Source organism: Apis mellifera, linkage group LG11, assembly GCF_003254395.2.
Source record: "Apis mellifera strain DH4 linkage group LG11, Amel_HAv3.1, whole genome shotgun sequence".
In the NCBI taxonomy this organism is placed as follows: Eukaryota; Metazoa; Arthropoda; class Insecta; order Hymenoptera; family Apidae; genus Apis; species Apis mellifera.
Window position 1 is genome coordinate 15,067,238 of NC_037648.1, and position 18,433 is coordinate 15,085,670.

General features: G+C 26.6%; 2 protein-coding genes across 7 annotated transcripts; both read left to right on the forward strand.

Moving 5' to 3' along the window:
• The first annotated feature begins 88 nt into the window (after positions 1-88).
• On the forward strand, positions 89-10,303 carry LOC551061 (multidrug resistance-associated protein 4). 5 transcript variants are annotated; one of them, XM_006566698.3, is made up of 17 exons: positions 89-272; positions 3,114-3,361; positions 3,480-3,600; positions 4,242-4,352; positions 4,449-4,583; positions 4,811-5,015; positions 5,221-5,443; positions 5,660-6,316; positions 6,387-6,892; positions 6,960-7,241; positions 7,310-7,539; positions 7,617-8,116; positions 8,272-8,502; positions 8,604-8,938; positions 9,012-9,257; positions 9,346-9,648; positions 9,772-10,303. In XM_006566698.3, exons 3-17 carry the CDS (start codon positions 3,527-3,529, stop codon positions 9,910-9,912), a joined length of 4,179 nt encoding a protein of 1,392 aa, XP_006566761.2. In that variant the 5' UTR covers positions 89-272; positions 3,114-3,361; positions 3,480-3,526; the 3' UTR covers positions 9,913-10,303. The 5 variants fall into 5 exon arrangements, with proteins under 5 accessions (XP_006566761.2, XP_006566762.2, XP_006566764.2 ...); XM_006566699.3 differs by having other exon boundaries at positions 3,514-3,600; XM_006566701.3 differs by having other exon boundaries at positions 89-184.
• Positions 10,304-11,509: 1,206 nt separating this feature from the next.
• LOC725051 (multidrug resistance-associated protein 4) lies at positions 11,510-18,229 on the forward strand. Of its 2 annotated transcripts, none has more exons than XM_026444009.1 (16): positions 11,510-11,657; positions 12,081-12,191; positions 12,409-12,796; positions 13,167-13,298; positions 13,380-13,571; positions 13,696-14,004; positions 14,108-14,626; positions 14,829-15,134; positions 15,261-15,467; positions 15,534-16,035; positions 16,127-16,357; positions 16,454-16,690; positions 16,772-17,034; positions 17,120-17,559; positions 17,632-17,761; positions 17,959-18,229. In XM_026444009.1, the coding sequence occupies exons 1-16, from the start codon at positions 11,584-11,586 to the stop codon at positions 18,172-18,174; spliced, it is 4,257 nt and encodes a 1,418-aa protein (XP_026299794.1). In that variant the 5' UTR covers positions 11,510-11,583; the 3' UTR covers positions 18,175-18,229. The 2 variants fall into 2 exon arrangements, with proteins under 2 accessions (XP_026299794.1, XP_026299795.1); XM_026444010.1 differs by having other exon boundaries at positions 13,696-13,878.
• Positions 18,230-18,433: the final 204 nt, after the last annotated feature.

The following is an 18,433-nucleotide window of genomic DNA, read 5'->3' on the forward strand; positions in this document are numbered from 1 at the left end:
ATAGAAATCAGTTATATTGATAGTTCAATAGTAGCTACATATTGAGTATACGTCACAGAACGAAGAAGCAACCAAAGGAAAAGGAAAGAGACAAGATCTGTATTCAGTAGCGTTTCAGGCTTTGTACTAAGGAGGCAGGCGTACTTATCGTTTCGATTTATCGAAGCATTTAACGACATTATTCGTAAGAAAACAAATCCAATTTGTAGAATGTAACATTCATCGATAATATTCTTTTGTTAAGTAGAAAACGAATGATACAAATACAGAAAGTAAGTAAAAATATATATTTATCAAATGTTGTATGTATGTATATTTCATTCGATTAGCTTTATTCAAAATTCTTTTTCAAATCATAATAAGCATATATATGAAATATTGCTGTGTTAACATTAAGACCACTTTGCATGCCAGATTGAGACATTCTTGTCCCTTAGGCTGAAAATATCCCTGTTAGACTATTTACAGAATAGTACAATTACAATGCTTTGAAGAAACATAAGAAAATGATTTTAATAATTGGAAAAAATTTTAATAAATTGGATAAGTTACCATTTGATAAAAATTATACGACTTATGTAAAATTGTGTAATGAAAATTGGAAATTACTTTCCACAAAAATAAAATGTTACGAGTTACTCATGGCAATATGCATTAAGTCAAATTGAAAAGAATCGTGATATATTATACTGAACAGTACACATCACGTGCCGTATACAATTGACCCGTTCTCAGCTTCTCTGTCTTAATAACAATTTCGCGTGGCATCGTTTAATGCGACCATTAGCCTGACTACGTTACACAACTAGAAGGAACTCACTCACATCCATTGAAGAACGATGTATAATTAATAATATAAAAATTTATTACTTTTAAACAATGGTGACTGAAAAATTATTATTATGAAAAAATTCTCTTGTAATTTTTTTATATATTTTTACATAAATATAATTCCTGATAATAATTTAAAAAGATTTTTTTATTGCATAACAATTGTGACTCAATTATTCTTTGTAAAGCTTCATATTTAATTTTTTTAATATTAATATTTTTATTATCATTATTTATAAATATTATTTATATTATTTACTTATAAACATTATTTATATATGTTATTTATAATGTAATAATGTTTTTTAAAAGTATAATATGTTTAAAAATGTACATTGAAACAATTGTATGATAATAATTAAAGATTATTAATTATGAAGTAAAAATATTCATTAAACTTTTTAAAGTTGTAATTTGAATATATTTTTATATAATGCATATGATCTATGCAATGCGAATCTTCTCATTTGGATCATAGATAAATTTGTTAAAACTTTCAATGTGGTAGAATACGACGGTTCGTTTACCTTCGCAATAGCTTGTTTTATGACAGTGTATACACATCCGCATGTATCGAATGGAATTTAAAACTATAATGTTAAGTTTACTGATTCAGCACCATTTATAATTTCTTTTTTCTTTGTAGAAGTAAAAATTATGAAAAATAAAAATGTAAAATCGTAATCTATGTTGATATCACGTAAAATCTGAGTTTGGAATTGATAACAGTACAATAAATGTCATGATATAATTATTGCCTTAATTTATTGCAAGTTCATGGTATTTCCTGGAAAAAGCTTTCCGCGACTAATAATTATATACATTTATATGCATATAATTGCGTAAAGATAAACGATATTCTTCTTTTATCAATTTATGTAATAAATATATTTTTTTACATATAATCTTTTTTGAATAAAATATTACTTATATTTTAATAAAATTATATAAAATTATATAAACAATAATCTTTAATACAGAAATTTGGTAATACAGAAATTTTATAAAACTTTTTGCTGAATAATCATGACGAACTCATTTTCATTTGTATTTGTTTGATAGCTTTATTTAAGCAAATACGTAACTTCTATCTTAATGTATATAAGATTTATCATACTATATGTAAGATATTAAAAAAAATTATTTTATTATTTTTTATATATATCTTTTTTACTTTTAATTTAATTTCGTTTAATATTTTAATTTTAGTTTAAATTTCTGAAAATTTTTTAATTTTATCTCATTTCGTGATAATATAAATAAATAGTTTTAATCATGAATGACAGATGACTAGCGTTATTTTTATCTTTTTTATTTGTCTATATACATACAATTGATAATTTGAAAAAATATTTGTAAATGTTTTCTAAATAATTTAAAATACATATGTACTTATTTTTTAAATATGTTTTTTTATTTCTTCTACTTTTATTTTTACGATATTGGAACAATAATGTTTACAATTGAATGATAGCAATGTTGACTCGTTATCTTTATTGTTATTCTAATATTATCACTAACTTTTTGCAATATATTCATATTACATATTTATGTTATAATGTATGTTAGATTTTATTTCTTTGATTAAACGACATTATGTTTCAGCAGGTAATTGTGAATTAAAATCGTGACAATGGTTGCTACAAATTACTCAACTCATTACATTCTAACACGATCGATGAATTTTAAGTACATCGCTACGCTTTTATAAAATTTAATTCCAATGTATTTTACAAATAGAGAATTCAAGGTCATGTGATGCAATAATGTCAATAATAAAAATAAAAATGATAATAATTTCAATATATATTCCTATCAAAGAGACGAATAAATATTAATTATTTTATATATTTAAATTTATAATTAAATATATTAACTAATACTGCTTTCGGTAATTTACTAATGTATAGATTCATAATTTATGAAAAAAATATTATTGAGTCACACAGTTTCTTTATCAGTGATTTTTAGTCAAATTTATTTATTTCTACATTTTTTTTTTTTGGTTTTATTCGTTTTATTAGCTTTATAATTTTATAATTTTATTGTGTTAGGATTTCATGTAATAATAATTATGATATTTAATAATTATAAAATAAAATTATTATCGATAAATAATATATTCCTTTATATCTATACGTCTCAAATCGTGTCAAAATTCTAAAAGTTTCCTGTCGTTATTTGAACAGTGACTAAGCGAATAATAAGATAAAGGGAAAGAATACACGATACACACAAAAAATTTAGATCTGATACATGATGTCTTTTTGTCTTAAATATAGGTGTTCAACAGGTGTACCTTTTATTTTCCTCCACGATACAGTTCCATGCGAAGACAAAGAACGATTCCGGATAGTGGATTTGGTTGAACTATCATCGAACGGGATTTATCTATCTGGAATATCGACAACGTGAATTTAGTGATTGCTCTCAAGATTCCTTATTGTGTCTGTGTCGTGTCAATTTTCAAGTGATTGCTCAATTAGTCAGCAATCAGATTCGTTCGTTAAGAGGACTCTCAAGTAGATATGTAAGCCCCTTGAATGATAAAATCGTCTTTGTTTAAGAAATCAATATCAAGTGTTCACGATTTTCTTATTTTTTTCACTCCCTTAAAACGAATTATACTTGAATACTTTTTTCACTAGCAATTAAAGAATTAATAACAGTGGGTTAATGCAGCATACAGAAGAAGATGGACACAACCAATTTGAAATCGAAACCAAATCCACGAGAAAAAGCAAATTTACTATCAGTGTTACTTTGGTGGTAAGTTTTTTTAAATTTTGTTCACTTGTTGAATATGAAACAATTTGCAACAATTTTTATTATTATATTATTATTATTGTTGTTATCCTTTCATATTTGTATCATGGTTCAAAACTAGGTTAATTCAATGAATTCGTAACTTATTTTGAATATATGAACATAGAATCATTTTAAAATTTGTTTAAAAATAGTGAGTTTTAAAGAAGAAAGTGATATATAAATTTGAAATTATGAAAAAAAAATTCAGACTATATTTATTAGTAAATTTATCATTAAATATTTAAATATTTTAATATTAAAATATTTAAATTCAAATTTATAAATGCATATAATTAAATTGTTCTAAATATTCAAATTTGTTTTGTTTTCGCAATTTATAAGCAAAAAGATCGATGATAATATTATTAAAAAATGATTTACTAAACACATATAAATATTATTTGTAACTAAAATTATTTTTTCTGAAGTAGTTCTATATAATTATCTATATAATTGTTTCAAAATAATTATAAAAAGATTAATTATTTAAAATATTATTGAATAAATATTCAATTAAAAATTCATTAATTTAATTGTTTGTTTCCATATTACACTTGTTAAATTATTAAATTATCTGTTACAATGATATATTGATATGACAGGTGGACAATAGATTTATTCAAGATAGGCTACAGAAAGATTCTGCAAACCGATGATTTATATACTCCTTTGAAGACGGATCGATCGAATGTGCTTGGAGATCGATTGGAAAAGTTTGTATCGACGTTCAATTCAATATTTTAGATAATTATATTTATAAATTTACAAGAAAAAAACTTACAAACTACTTATGAAACATACTATTTTAGGCGATGGAAAATTGAGATGGAAAATTCGAAAAAATATAAAAGAAAAGCCAGTTTGTTGAGAGCAATTTTTCGTACCTTTTGGTGGGAATATACCGTGCTTGGTTTAATGCAAATATTAAACGAATTTATTATACGGTATATTTTTGGTTTTTAATTCAATTTTCTTTGCATTCAATATTTTTATAATTCATATACAATTATAATTTAGAGAATTATTTGCATTTGATAATTTTACTAGAAAGATAATTTTAAAAAAAGAATTAAAAATATATTAATGTTTTATATTATTCATAAAATATCTCGTGCAAAATGTTAGTTTTTTTATTTTTATATGACTATATATAACAAATATTCATTTAAAGATTAGGAACACCAATACTTCTGGGTGGACTTTTACGTTATTTCAAAAAGAGTATGAATGAAACTTACGAAACTGCATTATTATACGCGGCTGGAATTTGTATAGCAACAGCTATAAACGTAATCACTCTCAATCAAGCAATTTTCGGTGCATTTCATATTGGTGCAAAAATCAGGGTTGCCACGTGTTCTGTAGTGTATCGAAAGGTAATTTAAAAAATGATAATCGTTTTATTATTTAAATTGTTTATCAAAAGTTCAAATAATCCTGGAAAAAATTATTTTAATTTAAATTTTATATATAAAATATAATATATAACATAGCTTTATAAAATTGCACTTTAATTTGAAATTTTAATAATATTTCCATGCATAATATAAACAATAATTTTTTTTTCTTTTTATATAATAGGCGTTACGACTTAGCAAAACAGCACTTGGTGAAACAGCTCCAGGGAAAGTGGTTAATTTAGTAGCTAATGATGTAAATAGATTTGATCTTGTTTCCATCTTTATACATCATATGTGGTCTGCTCCAATTTCGATGTTAATCATAGCATACTTTCTTTATACTGAAGCTGGATATTCTGGTTTAATTGGTATTGCTGCAGTTTCCGTCGTTGTGCCAATTCAGTGTGAGTTTTTCGTAATAATAAATTAAAAAAAGATTCGAATGATATGGAAAATATTTTTTATTCTCCATAATAATATAAATATAATGATATAATGATAAATAATCGAAAATAAAAATACACATAATTCAAAGTCTTAAAATTAATATTTAAGAATATAAACTTTAAAAGTTGTGAATTATTATTAGAAATTTTCAATTTGTAATTTATGTATTTTAGCATATACAGGAAAATTGTCTTCCAAATTTCGGCTACAAACTGCTATAAAAACCGACGAAAGAGTTCGTTTAATGGACGAAATTATATCAGGTGTTCAAGTAATTAAAATGTATGCCTGGGAAAAACCATTCTGCGCTTTGATCGAAACTGCACGTAAATTAGAATTACAAGTGGTCACTAAAAGTGCCTATATTAGAGGTATCTATATGACCTTCAACTTGTTTACCACAAGAATGGCTCTTTATGCTACTCTAATTAGTATCCTCTTATTTGGCAATGAATTATCTGCCGATAAAGTGTTTGTTTTTTCTTCTTATTTTAATATTTTGGCGCATACTATGTCTGGAATGTTCGTGCGAGGTTTTGCGGAGATTGCCGAATGTATAGTGGCTGTAAGAAGATTACAGCATTTTCTAATGTATGAAGAATTTCAAGATAATAATTATACTTCAAATAATTTCACTGCTAGTCTTAATGGTAGTATTAATAGCGTATCCAAACAAGTTTCCAATAAAACTTCCAAAAATGATATACCATATATTGATGATGAAATAGATAGTTATGAGAATCTGGACGATTCTTTAGAAAAAAGGAGACATAATGGTTTAATAGTTGTTGCTAGTGATTTGTTGGAAAATACAGCAAATCTTATGGGAGGTAAACATTTGATATATAGCATTAAATAAAAATGTAAAATATTTTTTTAAAATATTTTTTTTCTTTCTAGAAAAAAAACATTCTTCAATGTCAATTGAAGAGATATATGCAATAAAAATGACCAATTTAACAGCCAAATGGGAACCAAGTCAATCTGAGAATACTCTTGAAAATATAAATTTAGAAATGCAAAAAGGAAAGATATATGCCGTAATAGGTATGGTTGGAGCTGGAAAAAGTTCTTTTCTCTCTGCTATTCTTGGAGAAATAGATATAACGGGAGGTCACGTGAAAGTAAATGGAAGTCTGAGCTATGCTGGACAAGAAGCTTGGGTTTTTGGTTCAACTATTAGACAAAATATTCTTTTTGGACAATCTTATGATCGTCATCGATATCAGAAAGTTGTTAAAGCTTGTTCTCTTTCAAGAGATTTCAAACAATTTCCACAAGGTGATCAAACAGTTGTTGGAGAAAGAGGCAGTTCCTTGTCAGGAGGACAGAAAGCTAGAATCAATTTAGCTAGATCTTTATATAGACAAGCAGATATTTATTTGTTAGATGATCCATTGAGTGCTGTAAGCATTTTGGAAATAATAATTTAAATTTTAAAATAATTTGGAGTAAAAAATTTATAATTTTCAGGTTGATACTCATGTTAGTAAACATTTGTTTGAGGAATGTATGCAAAGATATTTAGCTGGTAAAACGAGAATTTTAGCTACTCATCAGTTACAATATGTGAAGAATGTAGATGCTATTATACTTATGGATCAAGGAAAAATTACAGTATTCTCTAATTTTCAAGATTTATTGAAGCAACGACCAGAGTATGCTGAATTACTTGCAGCAGAATCAGAATCGAATGAAGATAGTTCTTTAGAAAAGAGTACTATGAGAAGACAATTTTCATCATCAAGTACTAGAGTAAGAATATTATATTTTTTAAATCTATATAATGTTTAGATAGAAAATATATTATTTTATTTTAATAGAGTCGAACTCCAGAAGCAAGTAGTGGAGGAACAGATGATGAGGAAGAAGATGAAGATCCTCAAGGATTAAATGATGGTCTAGAAGGAACTTCTCGTGGAGCAGTTAAAGGTTCACTATTCATTAAGTACTTCCAAACTGGTGCTAATTTATGTTTAGCATTTACACTACTCCTATTATTTATAAGTACACAGTTTATAGCCAGTCTCAATGATTATTTTGTTCCTATTTTGTAAGTATTATAAAATATTATTTTAAAATTTAAAATATTTTAAAATACTATATTTTATAAATTAAAAACATTTTCAGAGTAAGTGCAGAAGAAACGCGACATTATTATCTTATACAAGCTAAGTCTAATATTACCAATGATACTTTGATTGAAAACTTGGATATTTCATCCATGTATAAATATCTATATATTTATACAATTATAGTTGTGGGAATTTTTTGTATTGGAATTACCAGATCATTGTCTTTTTACAAAGTATGCATATTATGCAGTCAAAAATTACATGATATGGCCTTTAGCGCTTTAATTAGAACGGGTATGAGATTTTTCGATATCAATCCCAGTGGTCGAATACTTAATAGATTTTCTAAAGATATGGGAGCTATTGATGAACTATTACCAAAGGCTATACTCGATGCTGGTCAAATATGTATGATGATGGTTGGATCGTTAACAGTATCGTGTATCATTAATCCTCTTTTCTTAATCCCTATAGTATTTTTGGGCACAGTATTTTATTGGATAAGAAAAGTATTTTTGAAGACTAGTAAAAATATTAAGAGAATGGAAGGAATAAGTAAGTATCGTCATTAAAAATATTAATTAAATATTAATTCATATTCAGAAATTTTTTTAGAATTAAAAATTATTATAAAATATATATTTAAATAATTGATGAAGTTAAAAAATATTTTTATATTAAAAAGATTTTTACAATTTTTATTTTTACAGCTCGATCACCTGTATTTACTCATTTAAATGCTACTTTAAATGGATTGTCTACCATAAGAGCTTATTGTGCACAAGATATATTAAAAAAAGAATTTGATAAACTGCAAGACGTCCATACTTCCACTGTTTATATGTACGTAACAGCGAGTACTGCTTTTGGATTTTCGTTGGATGTCTTTTGTTTCATCTTTATATCTGTAGTTACCTTCAGTTTTTTGTTATTGGAACAATGTAAGATTCAAATTGATATTTTTTTTATTTAATTAATATTTTTCTACAAAATAATCTTTAATAAATAATAATAATAGAATATGATTTTTTTTATCTTATAGCATTTTCCGGTGGAGAAGTAGGCTTAGCTATCACTCAAGTAATGGCTATGACTGGAATGATTCAGTGGGGTATGAGGCAGAATGCTGAAGTCGCGAATCAATTAATGTCCGTGGAGCGTGTGTTAGAATACACGCAAGTCATACCTGAACCGAATTTACGCGATAGAGGAAAATTTGCCAAAAAAACAGAAAAACAAATTGCACTTCCTGCTAATGCACCAAAAAATTGGCCTACAGATGGAATGATCAGATTTAGAAGCGTATATTTGAAATACGTAGAGGAAGATCCTCCGATATTAAAAGGATTGAATCTTATCATTAATCCTGGAGAAAAAGTATATTTTTTTATACATTAATTTCTAGAAAAATATAGGCAAAAATAGAATATATATTTATAATATTTTGCAGATAGGTATAGTGGGAAGGACAGGAGCAGGAAAATCCTCTTTAATAGCAGCTTTATTTAGATTAGCTAAAATCGAAGGAGTTTTAGAAATCGATGGTATAGACACTGGGTCTATTTGTTTAGAGGATTTACGACGTAATATATCTATTATTCCTCAAGATCCAGTTTTGTTTTCTGGTACTTTGAGACGCAATTTAGATCCTTTTAACGAATTTACAGATAAAGCTATATGGGAAGTACTTGAAGAAGTAAGTTGAAACATAGATATTAATTTTATTTTCTTTTTTTTTTTTTTGTATGAATAAAATGAAATTTTTAATTATATATATGTTATAGGTAGAATTAAAAGATGCTGTAGTTACTACTGGAACAGGTTTGGAAAGCCGTGTTTTGGATAGAGGTAGTAATTATAGCGTTGGTCAAAAACAGTTAGTTTGCTTGGCAAGAGCTATTTTAAGAAACAATAAAATTCTGATGCTTGACGAGGCGACAGCTAATGTAGATCCGCAAACAGATGCCTTAATTCAACATACGATACGAAAAAAATTTGCCAAATGTACCGTACTTACTATTGCCCATCGATTAAATACAATTATGGATAGTGATAAGGTTTTAGTTATGGATAAAGGTCGTATGGCGGTAGGTAGAATTTTGTATTTATTTCTTAATATTTAAATTTAATTTTAAATATTGTAATTTAATAATTAAATTTTTATATATAAAAATTAACCAAATACTAAATAATTGTATTTTAATTTGCAGGAATTCGATCATCCATACATATTACTTCAAAATAGCTACAGTCAATTCAAATCATTAGTAAAAGAAACTGACCGTGCTATGTACGATCAATTAGTTAAAGTTGCAAAACAATCTTATATTGCCAAATATGGAGAACGATGATTTTTGGATAAAAAAAAGAAAAACAATAGAAATTATTTAGTGATAATATTGTGCAATTAAAAAATTATATTTTTTTATAATATATTTTCAAACATAAGAATACCAAACATAAAAAATATTCAAGATAGTATATACATATATATTTTTGTATTTCTATATATGCAAATTATTGAAATGTATTTCAAGAACTCTATTGTAATACATAAATAGAATGCTGCTGTGCGGCGTACTGGCACTTATAACGAGTACCAAAGTACTTATATTTTCTTTATTTCGAATTTTATATGTTTACATCGTAGGGAATATTATGTGTACGCGTTTTTGCGTTTTAAAGAAAACGCAAAAGAAAATAAAATCTTAAATATAAGTGTTAAGTGATAAAAATAAAAAATTAAGCTACATTTATAACATTTTTATAAAGAAGATTAATATTATACATATATTATAATCTTATTATGTAGTACAAATGAAAAATATATAATTATAACATTACATTATACATTAATAAGTTGTATAATATAGTTCGAATATCGAATGTATTACATTAATGTATTACATATACAACATTCGATAAATAATCAACAAATCAGTACAATCGTATTAAGAATATATATGAGTATAATACAAGAATAATAATACAGTGTTCATTATAATTTGTTATTTTCGAAATTTATATTTTTATATTTTGTACACGTAGATACACGTGTTTATAATCTTTATTGTACTATACCGAATTGTAAATAAAATTCCCTACTTTTATATATAAATATAAAAGTAATATATATAAATTCCCTACTAATAAAAATATATAATACTCATAATATACACTATAATTTTAATATTTGATTTAAATGTATCGAATGACAGTTTTACAAACTTGAAGATAATGAAAAAAAAAATATTTTAATGAGAAATATTTCATTAAAGAATGCAATACCAATATCAATTTGCAATTCAATGTAATTTAATAAAACAAAGATCTACTTGTTACATAAATCATGCGCGACAAGAAAATAAATAAGGTAATATGTATGTATCACTAATATTTCCTTCCTCTCCTCTTCCTTTCTTTATAATTGTCACTAGATGGATATGCGCACGAGCATATGAACGTTTGTCCACTTAATTTTTATATTATATTATATAATAATTTTTATTTAATTCTACTATTATATTCTATCTAATTATATCTATTCGGCACGAATATTAATAAGCTTTACAAAATGTGGGCAAAGTATGATAGATAAAAAATGTACTTTCTATTTATTTCTTCTTTTCCTATCGAATTTTTCAGTTAGAAGTTAATAACATATTGTGCGCGCCTGCGTATTGAAAAAAAAATGTTGCTGATTGGTCGAAATACGCGCAAGTATACAAATCAATTTATAAAACTATATTACAAATTTCATAGCATAAAAATATTAAATTTAGAATAAATTTTATATTCTTATCATGAAAATATTGAGATATATTATAAAATTATTATATAATTTTGTTTATTGCAAATTCAAAACAATTTTTATTTGTAGAATATGCAAGTTCATGGTTTTTCAAGGTTCTTTATTTTTGAAATATTCATTATTCACAATTTATCAGTTATTATAAGTATATAAGTGAAAATAGTATAAACGTTAGTTGGCTAAGAATTCGCTCGGTGCTTGAAAGAGAAAAATGGAGACTAAATTTTCGTACACTAAACGATGTCCGCAAGAAACTGCAAGTCCCATTAGTCGATTATTTTTTGGGTATTAATATTTTATATCATTCTATAAATAATATAATTCCGTAGTTTAATATTCTTTTTTTTTTATTTACTATTTAATTTCAGTTTATTAAAAATTTTATTTTATTTTTAAGAGATAATTAAATAATTAAAATTACTTAAAGATATTTGAAGGAAATATTAATTTAGTGATTTTGAAATAAAATGAAAAAGAACAATCGATCTATTACCTTTTGATGTATATGAAATACTTTCTTTAACTGTTATATATATAATAATTTTAAATGCATCTCGATCGAAAATAGAAATAAAAAAAATTTAAATTTGAATTGAATTTAATTTTTAGATTTTTTTTTTATTTTATTCATTGTTTAATTTTTCCATGCAAAATTATTTTAAATGACACTACAATTACAATATTTATTTTATACACATAATATTTCAGATGGATAAAAGATATATTCATATATGGCACTAAGAGAGGACTCACATTATCAGACTTGTATCATCCTTTGAGACAAGATGAATCTAAAACAATCACGGATCGATTACAAGAGTAAGTATTAACAACAATATTTAAAATGTATCTTTAAATTAGCATTTTCCATTAGGATGAGTTTCAAAAATTTCAAAATCCATTTTAAAAACATTGATATACTTCAGATAATAATAACTTGTAGTAAAAAATACGTATAACTCTAGTCTATTAATTTTATTTTCTTTCATTTTTTTACTCTTACAACAAGAAAAAAAAGCATTCCCATTTGTTATAGATGCTGGAATCAAGAAGTTGAGAAATGGAAACAAAAGCAAAAAGAAATGCATCATGACGAATACTCAAAGAAAAGTAACGATTCTCCCCGTTTAGTGAACGTTATATTTCGTGTGTTTTGGAAAAAATACTTGTATACAGGTTTATTACTGTCTGTTCAATATTTGATCTTGATGGTGATTAATCCTATATTGGTATCGTGGATCATCAGTTATTTTAAAATCGATGAAAATGCCAAGAGGATGGAGAAATTGGAAGTTGTAACTTATATCTGTTATTTATTATTGTCTATAATAATGATCGTGTGTATCTCGCATCACGTGGATTTATTAACGCAGCAAATTGGCATGAGAATACGAATTGCTTGTTCCTCGTTAATCTATAGAAAAGTATGAATTCAATTAACAGTTTTATTGGTTTCAAAAATTCATATTTTATTATTTTTCTAGAATATTTTTTTCCAACGAATAAAATATTCGTTTAAAAGTATATATAAGCAAATTTCAAGTAAGAATGATATATTCGGTAATTATAAAAGTCCTTCAACATTTAACATGATAACACATATATATATTTATATGTATACAGTTGCAATAATAACTATTAGTTCGTCAACTAATGCGTCTAATTTCCATAAAAGAGTCATAGTTTGTAATTATCGTTATCTCATTCTTTAAGTTGTATTTTAAGATAATGTTTTTTTTTTTTTTTTTTAAATTTATTCTCTTGACAAATTATTATTCATTCACGTTGTTGTAGATATTGAGACTTAGTAAAGGAGCCTTGACTCATATTAGTTCGGGCCAAGTGGTGAATCTCCTCAGCAACGATGTCAGACGATTCGATGAGATATGCTATTATTTAAATTATATTTGGATCACCCCTATCCAAGTAATTTTTTTTTTATATCGCTATAATTATAAAATTTTAAATTATTATTACATTTTCTTCTTATCTCATCTTGGTTTTTAGTTTATCATAATTTTTGTAATACTGTGGCACGCGGTGGGAATTCCAAGTATAATCGGTATCTCAATCCTTTTGTTATTAACTGTTCCAACGTATACCGTATTCTCCCCATTGACTCATCAATACAGAAAGATCACTGCTAAATTAATTGACAAAAGGATGCAACTTATGAACGAATTTATAAATGGTATACAGGTAATGAAGTACATGCATGGATAATAAATAAAATTCATAGAAATATATTAATTACTTTTGTATTAATCTCTTATATATACTTGCATATACTTGTAGGAATGATAATATATTTGTTTGCTATTAGGTGATCAAGATGTACGCTTGGGAAAAACCGTTTGAAAAAATCGTGAAAGCTATACGTTCCACCGAAATCCTAAATATACAAAATTCAACGTGCATTCGTGCAGTATATCTGGCTCTTGTTGTCTTTTCAAATCGTGTAGTTCTGTTTTCAACTCTCACATCGTTTGTTCTAATGGGAAATCAAGTAAGGGTAGAATTGACATTTATGTTGGCCTGTTATTTCGAGATGCTTCAATTAACTACCACATTATTGTTTCCACAAGCTCTTTTGTTAATCGGAGAAACTTTGGTGTCCATTAAAAGATTAGAGGTTGTTCAAATTTAATTGCAATCCATATTTACTTTAATCGTAATCGCGCATTTTCGTTGAACCAAAAAGAAAAACTTGTTTTGTATTTTTTTTTCTTCTTTAGACATTTTTATTGCTCGACGAATACCCAAGCGAAAAGGGATCGCATCCCCATCGAAACGAAGTGTTAAAATTCAACAAAAAGAGCAATTTATTGAAAGAGAACGTGGAAATCATTAAAATTACAAATAGAGGCCAAAATATAAATTTGAACAATGTCGAAGAGGAGGAACAATCGCCAGTCACTATAGTAATGGAACGCGTGTCAGCGAATTGGATTCCTAACCAACTGCCACCAACATTGTGCAACATATCTATGAAGATTCAAGGTGGAGAACTATGTTGTATAGTGGGTTCAGTGGGCTCAGGTAAATCTTCGATTTTGCACCTTCTTTTGAAAGAACTCCCTCTTGGAGCTGGAAAATTGGCATTACATTGTAAGCCGTTTGAAAAGTATAATGGACAAGACAAGAATATTCCATTGAAGATCTCTTATGCAAGTCAAGAAGCTTGGCTATTTTCTGGAACTGTTAGAGATAATATCCTTTTCGGACAACCTTATGATAAAGATAGATACATTGCTGTAAGTTTTATTGAAAAATTTCTAATAATGTATTAGATGATTGGGCAATCAAGTGGTAATTCCAAACGTTTGTATGTATTCCTATTGGAACACATGTATATATAGATTATTTTATACACATATTTCAGATAGTTTTTTTAAACATTGTTAATAAAGTTAATTTTGAATGTAAGTAAAAAAAAAATTACACTATTGGATGCAGGTAACGAAAGTTTGTGCTTTGATGAAAGATTTTCAACAACTTCCTTATGGTGATATGAGCAATGTAGGAGAAGGTGGATCTTCTTTATCCGGAGGACAAAAAGCACGAGTAAATTTAGCACGGGCTGTTTACAAAAAAGCTGATATATATTTATTCGACGATCCTTTGAGCGCAGTGGATTCACGTGTAGCTAAACATCTTTTTTATAGATGCATTAAAAACTATCTTCAAGGAAAGACAAGAATTTTATGCACTCATCAATTACAGTTTATCAAAGAGACAGACAAAATTGCGGTATTGGATAAAGTAAATTGAATTTAATTATTAAATTGAGAATAAATAATATAATTTTCTATTTCAAAAAGATCTTTTAAATTCTTCTAAAAGAAACTTTTTTTTTAAAGAAGCTAATACTCTTTCGTATTCTCCAAGGGCTCTTTAGCAATGTACGGAACTTACGAGGATTTATTCAAATCGAATGAAAATTTCATAGATATGATAAACGTAATTAAAATGTCTGCAGAGATTAAAATACAAAATGAAAATGTCGAATCTTTTAAAAATACCTCTACAAGACGGAAATCTAGCAAGACAACTATCCGTAGATTATCTTCTGTGAAGTCTACCACCAGTAGCATGGTAATCATAACCTATATTTTCGCAACATTGAAGATTAATTTTTTTAACTTAAATTAATTTTTTTAGAATTCGTACAATTATGAAAATGAAGAATTAGCACCAGATAATGATGAAATAATGACAACTGATCATTCTTCTAGTAAAATTTTGAGAAAATACTTTCGATATGGTGGCTCTTATTGTACAATAGCCGCTTTAATATTTATCACTCTCATAGCTCAAGTAACAGTCAATGGAAATGATTATTGGGTCTCCTACTGGACAAATATCGAATCTATAAGAATGGCTTTGGCGAATAATAGTCGTTTATCGAAAAATCAATATTCTTCTTATATATTGAACGATACCTTTTTATCGAATGTATTCTCTTTGGACAAACACGGACTTATAACTACTATTGACGCAATATATGTATATACATTTTGCATCATTATGTGCATTGTAACAGTATTTGTAAGGAATATGTTTTTCATCAAAGTTTGCGCGAACGCTAGTAAAAATCTTCACAATTCCATGTTTCACAACATATTGCAAACAACGATGAATTTCTTTCATTATAACGCTTCTGGTAAATATCATTCTTTTAAAATATCTTTTTACATCGCACAAGTTTTATATACTTGATCATTAATGATTTCTTTATTCGATTTCCGAAATAGGTAGAATTGTAAATAGATTTTCCAAGGATTTGGGTGTCGTGGATGAAGTATTACCAAGAGTGATGTTGGAAAGCATACAAATATTTTTAGTGATAATAGGTATCCTTATTATCGTAATGATAATGAATTATTGGATGGTTATTCCAATAGCAATACTTGTTATTCTCTTTTATTTTGTAAGGATCTCGTATCTTCGAACTGCCAATGGTGTTAAACGTCTTGAAGGTGTAGGCAAGTATGCCGTGGCAAGAAAAAGATTTAAAAGAAATGATTTTTTTTTTTTTTTATAATTGATAAAAATTAATTTTAAGAAGGTTAAACTTACAGCAAAAAGTCCAGTATTTTCTCACGTGAATGCTACATTAAATGGATTGTCCACTATTAGAAGCAGTGGATCAAACGTTATAGAATTATTACAAAAACAATTCGATCATTTGCAAGATGTGCACACCGGTGTATGGTACATCATATTAGTTGTTCCCGTAGCTTTCGGCCTATTTATAGATTTCGTCACGTGTATATTTATCGCGTGTGTCTGTTTTTCCTTTGTTTCAATAGAAACAGGTATCCTTTATTTTTAAACATAATACTTGATGCATATACACATTTTTTTCAATCTAAAATAGTAGTTTCTGATAATACTAGATAATACTCTTGGAGGTAATGTTGGTATAGCCATATCTCAATCATTAATTATAATCGGTTGTTTGCAATACGGATTGAAACAGTTGAGCGAAACGATATCTCAATTGACGTCTGTAGAAAGAATTGTACAATATACCAATTTGCCAAAAGAAGCCTCGTGGACAAGTAACGATCCTCCTGCAAAAAATTGGCCGGAAAATGGTCAATTGATTTTGAAAAATGTTTACATGAAATATGACAAGAACGAGGCTCCTGTATTAAAAGTAATGAAACAAAAATAATAATTGTGCAAAAGTTTATTTTGTAGAAAGTTATCGTTATAGAATATTTTTATCGTTTTTTACATAGAATCTAAACGTGACAATAGAGGCAGGCTGGAAAGTTGGCATCGTAGGCAGAACTGGTGCAGGAAAATCATCCATAATATCAGCACTTTTTCGATTATTCGACGAATGTTTACAAGGAGAGATTAAAATTGATGGAAGAGATACCAGAACGTTGGGCTTGCACGAATTACGCTCACGAATATCTATTATTCCCCAGGAACCATTTTTGTTTTCTGAAACATTGCGCTATAATTTGGACCCGTTTAAAAATTTTGATGACGTGCTGTTATGGAATACTCTTCGAGAAGTTGAATTAAATGATCTTAATTTGGATCAAACATTAATGCACGGAGGGAATAACTTGAGTATTGGACAAAAACAATTGATATGCTTGGCTCGAGCAATTTTAAAGAACAATCGATTATTAGTTTTGGATGAAGCTACAGCTAATATTGACAATTAGTAATTTGAATTACTTTTTCTAATTTTCATATTTATTAAAAATATATATATTTAAAAACGATTTTTTTTTAGTACGGATGAACTAATTCAAAAAACTATAAGAGTGAAATTTGTAAATTGTACTGTTATTACGATTGCTCACCGGATAAATACTATTATTGACAGTGACAGAATTATAGTAATGGATTCTGGTAAAATAGCGGTATGATTTAATTTTATATTCATTATAAATATTTTAAAAATACTAGAGAAATTAATCAAATCATTGAGATTAAATCATCGATATATAAGAATTTAAAGTGCATTAAAATTAAAATTGCATATTATAATAGAAATTCATTTCTAAAATATGAATGTATACATATATATATATTATATAAATTTTTTGTATTGAAATAGGAATTCGGTACACCATACGAATTATTACAAGATAATCCAAATGGAATTTTCTCGCAAATGGTCAACAATACAGGTGTATTTATGGCGCAATCTCTTCGTGATCAAGCAGAAAATGCGTATCTGAAAAAAACTAAAAGAACAAGTTTAGACATTATACAAACATGCCCTGCAGAAGATAATGTCACAAATGACATAATCGCGCAGAGCTCTCTTTAATACTAGGTTTAAAATTACAAAAATCTAATAAACAGAATATTAATTTTATGTTTAACATTTTTATGATTAATAATCTAAGGGTAAATTAGTAGTAAAATTTAAAAAACGGTTATAAATTTTTTGCATTTATTAAAATTGAAAGTATCAATACAAACGAGTATTTGAAAAAAAATTAAAAATTCTATCTTCCCCTTCAAATCTATATTTCTAATATTTGTTTGTCAACACATTAATTTTGTCATATATATAATTATTTATA